Consider the following 12,481-nt stretch of genomic DNA (forward strand, 5'->3'; position numbering starts at 1 on the left):
TTTTTTTTTTTTTTTTTTTTTTTTTTTTTTTTTTTTTTTTTTTTCTTCTTTCCTGGGATTTCAACATCGACCTCCTTTTTCATGCTGCATTGTTTTCTCGCGTGGTGAATCGTTACCGAATAATTGTCGATCAGTTGGACTGATCTCGCTTTGTGAAATCCTCGCGATTCCGCGATTTTTCTGGTTTTTAAGGGCTTCCACTGTTCGTGGGGTGAAATTAGTTTCCGGGGCATTGAATTTTTGGAGTTTTTTTTATATTCTTGAGATCAGATGAACTACATACATTTGCTGGGTAGGGGGGGGAGGGGAATTCAGCTTCAGCAATTAATAACAAAATTACCATCTCCCATCGTTGCTAAATAGTATCAGCATCACGTGAAAAAAGCACGTAAAGGTGACGGCCAATCTTCACCAGTGGTATTGCATTCGTACACGTAACACGCGTGGGATGCAAAGAATCGATCTAGGGGGTGGCGAGGGTGCTGTTAGACATTCAAACAAAAGTAGAGAAAAATAGAAAATTTATTCGTTCTCTCATTTCATCCTCTACCATCTTCCGGGTTATATAAAAACGATGTATGTTTCACGGATGTCAATATAGGGGGAGTGTTGCCAGCGCTTTCATGTATTTTAGATGTAAGGATACATTTTTTAAGCGAAATGAGGGAGGCAAATCATTTTAATAACAAATTCACAAGGAATTATAAATTCTGTTCTTTATGCACCCCACTGGATTATACACAGATGGGTAAAAGATTGAGAAGTCGCAATTTATGACATGTGATGGATAAGGAATTTTTCTCACAAAAAAAAAAGATCCATTTTGATCCACTAGTTTTCGAGATATTTTAGAGAAACGCTACAATGACAGCTGGCGCATCTGCCAGTAGATTTTATCCATCAGGTATAACCGGGTAGATTAGGTAGATTACGTCTTTCTCGTGGATCATGTCTACCTGATAGATTAAATCTATCAGGCAAATTGAACGTGCCGGGTAATTTAATCTACCCGGCAGATTTAATGTGCATGGTAGATTTAATGTACCCGACAGATTTAATATACCTGGTAGATTTAATCTGTCAGATAGGCTAATCTGACCGGTAGATTTAATCTACCCGGGAGATTTAATTTGTCAGGTGGATTAATCTGTCCGGTAGATTTAATCTATGCAGTAGATTTGCTCTGTTCTGTAAATTAAATGTACCCTACGGATTAAATCTATCCTGTGGGTTAAATCTGCCAGATGCAACAGGCAAGATCTGAGGGATTAAGTCTATCTGGCAGATGAAATCTACCTTATAGATCAGGTCTACCTGTTGAATTACATTTACTAATTTTATGGATGAATTCCACTTCAAGAGAACAGATATGCCTCTCTCAATTCATCATTTTAATCATTTCTCAGTCACCATATTGCTTCTGCAAATGTTACATCACACAATAAATCAACACACACACGTACACAAAACACAAACACCCATGTCGTTATATATTTATTTGATACGCCAAGCTAGACTTGACGGGTAGTGTCTTAAATTTTGTAAAAGCACTGTGCTTTAGCCGTAAACCAAAAATCATGAGAAGATCTATTTTTTTTTTCAATTTTTTTTTGTTTCCTTGGAATAAAAAATTAAGAGGCTGATTACTCTCGAAAGGCTTCGTCAATGTAAATGGAATGTGGCATCCCTAATATGAAGTGCAGCATTTTGGAAGTTTTTTGAAAGAGAACAAAACGTGATGCAAAATTTTTTTACTATTCAAAGAGTTATACACTTTTATTGAGTCGTGACAGCAACTTTGGAATTTTTTTTTCTGTATTTTTTTATATATTTTCTTTAATGTTTTGGGAAATTTTTGACAAGTCGAACACAAGATTTTATTTATTTATGGTTTTGTTTTCGATTTCAGGGTGATAACATTATTTTTTAAATGTTCAATTGATTCAGTTTTTAATATTTATTTTAAACCAAAAAATGATTTTTCTGTTTTTCCTTTTTGAAGATGTTATCCACCTGAATGACCCTCGTAACACTTGATTATATTGCACCAGTGTCAGTTGCGCGTTTCACATTAAAAAAAAAAAAAAAATTCTTATATGAATGATTTTTGTTCTAAAAAATCGAGAGCCTAACGACAATCTTTCATAATTTATGGAATGATCTCGCCCTCGATTTTACAGAGAAAAATTATTCATTTAGAATTTTCTCATATGATACATGAAAAAAAAAATAATCAATGGTGTTTTCCCCCATTTTCCGTAGTTTGTTTTTTATTAGAACGAGCTGTTGCATTTTATCATAGCTAGAAATGAAAAAGCCTTCCGCATCTTTATCATATAATTCTAGTTGATTTTTGTCTCCCATTGGTCCATGCAGAGGACAATTTATCCTAAAACTCGATACTTCGATCAATTCCATAAAAACTCAATTTTATATTACTGAATTGGAATTAAAATGCTCGGGCAGCAACTAAAAATTGTTTTCCATTTTATTTACAATTAATCTACTCCATTAATTATTCATATTACGATGGTATTTGCAAGCTCTACCTGACTATGTCGTCCTAGAACTCTAAAAAAATTCAAGAAATTTCAAGACACCTGTCGTCGAAACAAATCCAAAAATGAAAATTTTCCCTTTAAAAAAATCAAAAATATTTTCCCCGAAGGAACGAAGCATGAGTTTACTTATTGCATCGTCACCAACTTTCATTGTTCTTGTCAAGAAAATTAATCTCTGGGTAGACGTTATCTAGACTTAACCGTTCAGGTAGATCAAATATACCGACTAAATCAAGTCTACCCGGTAGATCATGTCTATCAGGTAAATTAATCTTACTAGATAGATCAAGCCTACCTAATCTATCAAGTCTACCTGGCAGATCAAGCCTGTCGGGTAGATCAAATATATTCGGTAGATTATGTCTACCTGACATAAAATCTACCCGGTATATTAAGCCTAGTCGAATGCTCAAATCTACCTCATAGATTAAGTTGACCTGATAGATCAACTCAATCCAGTCTACCCGATAGATCATGTCCATCAGGTAGATTAATCCTACTAGATAGATCAAGTCTACCTAATCTATCTACTCTACCTGGAAGATCAAGCCTGCCGGGTAGATAAAATAGATCCGGTAGATTGAGTACATCTGGTAGATCGAATATATTCGGTAGATTATGCCTACCTGACAGATAAAATCTACCCGGTAGATTAAGTCTAGTCGAATGCTCAAATCTACCTCACAGATTAAGTTTATCTGATAGATGAAGTCTACCTGGTAGATTAAATCTGCCTGACCGATTGCATCTACCTGTCAAAGACCGGTAATTGATACCCATGAAAAAAAAGACACTGACACACCACAAAACACAAAAAAAATATATATAAAAATTCCAGAAAAAAAAAAGTAACAAAAAATTTCTTCATTGTATGTAAATAGTAGACGCACGCTTACGTTTAGGTGAATAACGGGTAATTAATTTCTATTATTTTATTGATTAATTCGAACGGAATTGAAAAGAACAGACATTTACATTTTTTATACGCTTTCATTATATCTTTCTCTATTACCACTCACCGTATGTGTTTAGATAGAGGCTGGCTTTTTATTTATCTCATTCACCCGTTTAACATTCGGCAGACACACAAATAAATTAAAAAATAATGTGAATTGATATGAAAAATTGATGACTAAATTTTTATCATGATTAGTTTCTGTTACACGCCATTGGTTTTATCGTTGCGATTTTTCTCGTCACATTATTATTGAATATCTGTATCACCATATTATCATGCGGACGTTGTCACGTTCGATCCCACGGATGACCGACATTTTTTGAATTTAAATTCAGTTTTTTCATTGAAATTCTGGTGTTGAGTGAATTTTTTACCGTTGAATTTCGTTATTTTTTTTTCATTTTGTATTTTTTAAGTTTTTGAATTTCTCGGAAAGGGCGGTAAATTTTCCATCAAATTAAAAAAAACAACCCGTTTTGTCCCAGTGTTTTCTAAGTTACGAGCGAATGAAAATTTTGCGAGGCGAAATTTTTTTTTTCAACTTGGAAATTATTGATGTAAAAAATGAACTTTTTTTTTCAATTGTGGAAAATTTCCCGGGCTTTTCAGTGATTGCCAGGAGAATTCTCCATCTCCGTTGAAAAAATTCTCGAAAATTAGAAAATGAAAATTTTTGGAAATTCAATATTGTCAAAAATTCAATCAATTTATTTTCAATTAAAAAGAGGATTTAAAAAAAATAATATTCGAGGGCTCTTGAAATTTCTGAAGGGGCGGCAAGTACGGTTGAAGCTCCCCACTTTTCAAATTATAATTTTATTTTGCAGTAACAATTCACACAATTCAATGAAACACTGGAAACACAAGAAACCCGGAAGAGAAAAATTGAAGAAAAAAAAAACATGAAATAAATGCATTGTTTGCAGCTTCGGTCAGTAACCTAGATGTCGAGCTCTTTATCTCACTCTTCGTTCATTTCCCCTTCCCCTATTCATTCCACCCCATAATTATCCGACGAAGAACCCTTGATACCAAGCGCCCGAGAAAAAATATAAGATGGAGTGAAAAAAAAATCACCTCGCGTGTGTCAGATCATCTAATCGCAATAGGTACACCCCAATTATCCATATGACTCGCCCCGGACCGTGTCGAAGGGTGGCTATAATAACCCAAGGTTTTATTACGAAAAATCTGCAATTTATTCTAAAATAGAAAAAAAAAATCTCAAAATTTCACGGAATGAAAAAAAACGGATTTTTTTAATCTTCAAAAAACCCTTTGTTGATTTATTTATAATTTTCACGTGAAAAATGCCTCCCACAGAGGGAATTTTTTTCAAGTTACACCAATTAGTCCACTTGACACAAGAGGCCACTTAAACAAAAAGCAAGAACAAAAGATTTTTTTTACTCTCGGAAAAAGAGAATAATAAAATAAATGAGAGTTTGCGACACTGTCGTTGACACAAAGGGCCGGGGGTATTTCGATTAACGGTGTCTAAATAACATTGTCGTTCAGCCAAAGGTGTACCTCAGTCTCTGGTGAAACTTCTCGGGGCTTTGCCCAGGGTCTCAAAGGCAAAAGCCCACCATCTATTTTACATAAACGTTTCGTTAGTTATTTTTTTTTTTAACAACTCCTTTAATCCTCTACCGTGCAAACACACCGTCAATTAATGTTTCTCTTTCACCTTGGCTCTGAGAAAATAGGGGAGAACCATCTGTTCGTGGAAATAATATTATTCTATTCCGCGTCCGTGAGTAATTCCAACTATTTCCAGAAATAATCAATCAACTACTGAAATAAATTCCCTTTGTCAAGTGACATTGCCCCAGAAAAAGTCGATTATCTCGGGTGCTATCGGAGATATCCAGTCGAGTCACGTCCCATTAGAAAGCTGAGAAAATTTTCGACGACATTCAAAAAAAAATTCCCCATTTCGCCCCAGTAGTTCCGTCGAAAAGTCAAAGAAAAAATTTGGCGCCCGAGAGGTGCGGTCAAGGCTCACGCCAAGTACGTTCTCCATTTTTTGGAGATCTACCGCATCAAAACGGACGATTTTTTTTTTCATTTCGTCGCAAATTTTCCGAGCTATCTATTGAACCCATCGCCATTTCCCCATCGCCTACAGTTTCTCCCACATCGACCAGAACATAACCTCAAAATTTCGAAAACCAAAAAAAAATTTTTATCTCGCCTTCTAATGAAGGCCTGCGAACAAATTGATCAAGTGAACAAAAAATCTCCCCTAACGGACCTTCCCCCCCCCCCCCCATGCCCATAAACTCAATTTAAAAAACAAGAAGAAAGAGTCGTAAAACCCCCGTGAATTGATTTATCAGCGATATTTTTTTTACTACTCCCCATTCCATTCCCCCGTTGAGTAACGCAATTTCTGCAACCGTCCAAGGGAGTCGTAACTACCGATGGTGGCCTCTCAATCCCCCCTCCTGCCCCGCCCTCTTTCAACCCCCTTGAAAACTCGATTATCTTCGTATTCCCTTTTCTCTAACGTACGTACGTGAATTCAGCCATCTCTTTTCCACACTTCTGGACTCAATTGACATCCCTCCACCAACATATACCCAGGGCAAACCTTAACCAATTCGTTTAGGGGTAAAAGCACTTTGCACCCCTGACGTTCGATTTCTGAAACGATTTTATCGATATTTCATTGAATTTGTTAGTTCAAAAATTGGAAAAAAAATCGCGATATTTATGATTTCATTCATTTTCTGTGAGATTAAATCATCAATATCTCCCGATCGAGTGATGCGATTTGGATGAGTCAGTGCTCATTTTGAAGCTCGAAAGAAAACCTTCAAAATGAAAAAAAAGTCGTCAAATTTCACTCTACCGATCTCGAGTAATTGATAATTGAAAACGATCCATCATCCCCTATCCTTTTTTTAAAATTATTTATCGAGCTTTATAAAATTGTTGCAATTGAACTCATCGTGAAAATTGATTTATCATTCAATCAATAGCCCATTCTGTGCATTTCAAAGGCTCCGAACGGAGGGAAAATGAGTCGCCTACTCCATTTCACTTATCCCCTCCATCGCTGCACGACAAAAGGATGTAGTAAAGTTGCAGTGAAAACGGAATGCCTTTTCTCTCCCTCGGAGCCCTCGTCTTGAGTCCGACGATTTAATTATCCGTAGCAACCCCTCTCCCCTCCCTCCCCCCCAGACGCTCTTTGTCTATGAGCATCATGACGGTGAAAAAGAAAGAGTGAAATAACGAGAGAAAAAAAATAGAAATGAGAGGGAGAGCGAGACAAAGAGCCGAGACCCTGCGTCGTAGGCAAATTAATATCCTCTGGGTTTCCTTCTCTACCACTAACGGAGTGAAAAATGTCTATTTTCTTCATTTTTATGTGACAAATGTGTTGTTCAGGGGGAAATGGAGATCATTAACTCTCGCCAGTTGAAATTCATTCGGGCGATCGATAAAAATTATTGAATAAAAACTGGATTATCTCGGGAACTAACGGAGATGGAGGATTGAGTCACCCGTCAAAATAAAGCTGGGAAAATTTCCGACGAAATGAAAAAAAAAATTGCCCATTTTGGCCCAGGGGTTCTGCAGAAAACTCGATAACAAGATTTGGCGGCCTGGGAGTTGCGGTAGTGTCTCGCGCCAAGTACTCTCTCGATTATCGCAGGATCTATTGCTTCAATGGGGACGAATTTTTTTTTCATTTCGTCGGAAATTTCCTCAGCTTTTCAATGAGCGCCGACTCGTTCATTTATCACCGACGAGTCTCGAGATATCCGCGATAAACATAACCTCAATTTTGAATTTCACTCGACCGAATGGTTTCAACTCGAAGAAAAAAAAAGTATTTCACACAAAATAAAATCAAAAATACACGAATAAAAAAAAAATATGACCCACTCATTCTCAAGGTCATGATACTGTAACTGACAGAATACACAAGTTTAAAAAAATGTTAATATTTAATACTTGTCGGCGGGACGTGCCCCGTCGAGCGTGGCAGAGTCTGTAAGTTGAGTTTAATGCATGTTGTTTTGTCTGTCCTTGCATGCAGGGATTCGGTTTTGTAACATTCGCGAATAGTGCCCATGCGGACCAGGCACGTGAGAGGCTACACGGCACCGTGGTTGAGGGCAGAAAGATTGAGGTGTGCATGAAAAAAAAATTACTTTTTTCTTATTACTTATATAAATATATTTAAATCTAAAAAAAATAATTTTTTTTTTACATTTACATGATACATAATACATATTTATATCGTTATCTAATATTATGAGATAAGATTCATTCATTCATTCATTTTATTTATCATTTTTTCATTATTTTCACTGATGAAAGTTTTGTATTTAATTTTTTTTTTCTTTCATTTAATTTGTATTTCACAGGTTTGAAGCACTGGCGCCTGCACGACATTAACACGTGCACGCGTCCTTGCTTGTATGTATTTTATTGATTAATTTTAATTAATTAGATAGGATAATTGTTGTAAATAATTATTAAGATGTCAGTGTCTTGATAATTATTTTATTTGTCGAGGAAAAGTTGCAAAAAATTGACGAAAAATTGAAGGATTTTGTTCTCAGACAAAATTGTACAAATTTTTTGCAATTTTTCCTGATGTTCAATAGATACTAGAGTACTTTAGTACCCGGACAAATCGCAGGCCCGAATGAAAAAATTTAAATATAGTGAATTAAACGAAAAGGAGATGAAATTGGATTTTATAAAAGGAAAAATCTCTTATTGTCCCTTGTAGAGCTTCTCGCGAGGGCGATTGAATTGTTGCGAGATTATGAGAGAGATGAGGACTCTTTATGATTGAGATATCTCGTTTAGTCTCGAGAGGGAGCGAGTGAGAAAATTAATGAAAAAGAGAGAGAAAAAAATTCAAAATGAATTTGTTAAATTGATATTTAAATTCATCTCTCTCGATGTCTCGTGAAAGTTGTACTGGGCAAACTGAGGACACTGAGGAGGACCCAACCTCACGTCCAAAGTGTTACCCATAAAGGTAAGAATATGCGAAAGAATATCGATCAGAAATTAAGGAGCGATTTAATGAATGAAGAAAATCCTTAAAAATAGGAAAAGTTATTATGAGGAACTCGCACTGCCCGCTCTCTCACGATTTTTTTTTTATTCACACGTTATTTGTACAGATGTTTACTATCGAGGGTGCATTTTGTCTTTTACTTTAACATGTGGCAGGTATTCATTAACAATTTTTCATATCATTTTTTGTTTCGTTTATTCAGGAGTGAGGTGTCAATATTTTTATGAAAGCGCAATTATTTCGCTAGCGAATGCACTTATCGGAAAAAGTCACAAGACACTCTCTGTTGGGAATTCAATTCTCTACAAAAGTGTCCTATGACATTTCCCTGTAAAATCAATTGTTATCGAGATATTCTTACAAATATAACTTTGAAAAAATGAGAAATTGACGAATGTATTTTAGAAGCTTTGTTGAAAACGTAATTATCTCGTTAACAAATGCTCCCATCGAACAAAGTCACGAGACATTTTTTGGTGGTAATTCAATTCTCTACAAAATTGTCCTGTGACATTTTTTCGTAGAATCAATCGTTTCCGCGATAAACTCAAAAATATAAAATGTAATTTTCAATGTTTCCATCTTTTCACTCCTGAATAACTCAAATATTTCCTCAGTCAATTAATTTATTTCTCAGTGTTTTTCTTTAATCTTTTTCGTACCATGTGGCACTCGTATTTACGCTTTATTTATTTGTTACGTGTAAAGAAAATACTCATTTGTTGTTATGTTTTTTCCTCACTTGAGCTTTGGAGGTGAAATGCGAAGTAATTAACGTCACGTGAGAGTACGAGGGGTTTTTTTCCGCACCAGTAATGTGTTTTTTTTTTCTTTTACAATAGAGTACATGTTATAGTTCTCACTGTCGACAATTTGAATTGCGGAGTGTATTGAAGGCGTTGCTAGATTTGCGGCTGCGATTAACATCTCTCAACTTTTATTTTCATTCAGGGGTTGAGTGAGGGCTTTTAATTCTGACCCAAAGGGTGTATTTGATCATCGTTGGGCGAAAAAGAGTGGATTAACTGAACTTGGGTTCATTCCCTCGAATTAATCATCAAATTCTAAACTATTGAGACGATAGATTTTTTCTAATTGTGCAGCAATCACTCAACAGCTGAATCCCTTCTTCTTTAATTTTATAAATGAGGGAAAAAATGAATTTATTCGACACGCATGTGGGCACCGGGATAAAAAGTAAGTGTCCTCGTACGGGGAATTTACGGCTGTGAAAATATAAACCACCGGAAAAAGCTCGGAGAAAGGAGCTTGAGGGTGAGAAATATTTAGCACCCGGGGGATAATGAAATTCCAAGTCTTGTCATAGCGGGTAAAATAGCCTATTTCAGGAGAATGTAAAAAATTTTTTTTTTCCAGTGGGAAGAGATGTGACAGTGAATAGAATTTTTCCGATTTTACGCGCAAGAATTATTTCAATTTTTTTAATTAATGAATTGAAATTTTCTGAAATTGTTATTCTCATTGCAAAACGCAATTGCAGATGTCTCAATTTATCGACTATTAAATTTTCGTGTTACGATAAATGATTGGCTCATGTTCTGATTCCTATGCTCACTGAATAAGATTTTAATTCTCATTACAATTACACTTTAGAGTGTAAATTTTTGGAATTCAATGTTTGTTGATACTCTGGTAAAAGTGCGTGCCCACACTGTTATCATTTTTTAGTTAGTCCACACGGTAATTGAATTAATCTGTTGTTCATCTCATGAATATAATTCCGCGGTTAGAATATTGTCATCTCGTGTTTCTCAGCACCTAATTAAAAATTAAAACTTCATTTGGAATATTGAGTCACAGCTTCTTGTTTTCATATCAGAAATTTTTTATTTGGATATTAATATTATTTGTTCAAAGTGAAAAAATCTATCATCATTTTCACTATATTGCGTTCAGATTCTCCTATCCTCAACGTCAAAAATGTGAGATAATCTCATAATTCTAGCTGTTAATTCTAATCGACTTTGTTCAAAGAAAATCTTAGTAAACGCAATATTAAGAAGGTAGAATTATTATTTGGACAATTGTGATTCGTTTATTAATGTTTCATAGAATAGCATCTTCTCCCAAAAATCTACATCACCTCAAAATTACAACTTCATATCCCACTCCCTTCAATTGATCCATTCATAATTAATTAACTCATCCAATTTGTAAAACGACTCTGCCATGTCGACCACTTCAACAAATTGAATTAATTAATACCGCAGTGACGAATGAAAAATGAAAAATCCAGTTATCGTCAAACTCGAACATTTCACCTTTCCGAATCGTCAGAGAATATTTCCAACATTTCAAACGGACTTTTCAATAATGCAAAATTCTGTATGAAAATGGCCCAGCTCAATTAGGGAATCGATTAAATAAACAAGGATGATGGGCGATTGCGGGAGGCGATTGCCCAGCCCCCGACCCCCGCTGAATAATCCACTCGCGTTCATGCATCCATGACATAATATGTTTTCTGGAATAACCCCTGTCTTAATTAATAATCGATTTTCCTACTTTATTGCTACCACCGACAATATCAACCGCGATTTTCACGGTCACGTCAGACTGCAATTTCTTATCACGAACATTTGTCGTATTCTTTTAAAACGTGTGATAAAAAAAAATAACGATCATTAGCAGTAAAAACACCGTTCAATTTTTTCACACTTGGACAAAAAAAATGAAAAAAAAAAAAAAATTGAATTGAAAAAAAAAATAAAAAAAATTGAATTAAAATAAAATAAAATAAATAGTAAAGCATTTTTTATACTCCATGAGGCTTAAAATCTTTTTTCCAACGAATTATTGTTGACAATTATTCTCGTATTATTCATTTAAACAAAATATTTATATCAATTATTCTATTATTGCTCAATTAATTTTACCAATCACGTTAATTAATTATTTCAACTGCCTCATTTTCACCATTGATAATCCATATTTTTATCTCTCATAAACAATAAAAATAATATTAATATTAATGATATTTTTATGAAAAGTTGGGAAAAAAATTTTAACTTTATTGCGAGTCCCAACGGAATGAATATCATTTCTCTGGCTTCATGATCTGGTTGGGGCTGGCGAGGAGAGAGGGTTTTCATTGAAATCAGTGACATAAAAAAATAGTGCACGTGTTTTATCCATCGGATGCGAGAAATAGAAAAAAAAAAAGAGGAACAAAAAAAACGAGAAGGTAAAAAATCGGGGAAACGAGGAGGAACGTGATAATGGAGAGTCGTTGGGTTGGGTTTTGAAAAAAAATTTGTAGGCTTTTATTCGAATACACCCGCGCGACCTTTGACGAGGTAAAACTGCTGGGTTGCATATGCACGTCGTCAATTCCACTCCGGTATTACAGTAATGAACACTCTTTGTGGACTGTTTCTGCGTTTTTAGATTAAAATTTGGCCCGGGGGGGGGGAATTGTGGGGTTGGAAATGTGTCCTGTGAGTGCTGGAACGATCGAGAAAGAAAATAAAAAGAAAAAGATAATATTGAAAATTGGTGAACGAAAAATTTTATCGAGCGAAAATGAAAAATTTTCATCAATTAATGCCAGTGAAATTTTTTTATTAATTCGCAAATTGATTTAAATGATTTTTAATCTTTGGGGATATGAATCATTGCCACTTGATTGATTACAGGTCGTAAATGGAAATGAATTTGCACATAAAAAAGGAATTTTATTTCATGGAGAGTAAAAGCCCAGTTGAAATGCCCAGGTGACGGAAGGCCGTTGTAATATGCTCGGCGTCATTTTTTATTCGTTGAAATTCCGTGGTTAAGCTCCAATTTCCGGGTGAATTATAGACACGAAAAGCTCATGGTTGTGCTTCGACAGGCTCACAGGCTTTACCCTTCATGTACGTTTCATCAGGTAGGGCCATGGGGGGGTGG

At 35.2% G+C, this 12,481-nt stretch overlaps 1 protein-coding gene across 3 annotated transcripts in view; it reads left to right on the forward strand.

Annotated features, from left to right (window-relative positions):
* The window catches only part of LOC107037412 (RNA binding protein fox-1 homolog 2), an 84,412-nt gene that overhangs the window by 38,295 nt on the left and 33,636 nt on the right, over window positions 1-12,481 (forward strand). For all 3 annotated transcript variants that reach the window (XM_015255958.1, XM_015255959.1, XM_015255960.1), the window contains one exon: window positions 7,574-7,666. In XM_015255958.1, the coding sequence (XP_015111444.1) occupies window positions 7,574-7,666 (93 nt within the window). The remainder of the gene's footprint in view (window positions 1-7,573; window positions 7,667-12,481) is intronic.

The sequence above is a fragment of the Diachasma alloeum genome, unplaced genomic scaffold (assembly GCF_001412515.2).
Source record: "Diachasma alloeum isolate Michigan unplaced genomic scaffold, Dall2.0 Dall_scaffold_00219, whole genome shotgun sequence".
Classification (NCBI taxonomy): Eukaryota; Metazoa; Arthropoda; class Insecta; order Hymenoptera; family Braconidae; genus Diachasma; species Diachasma alloeum.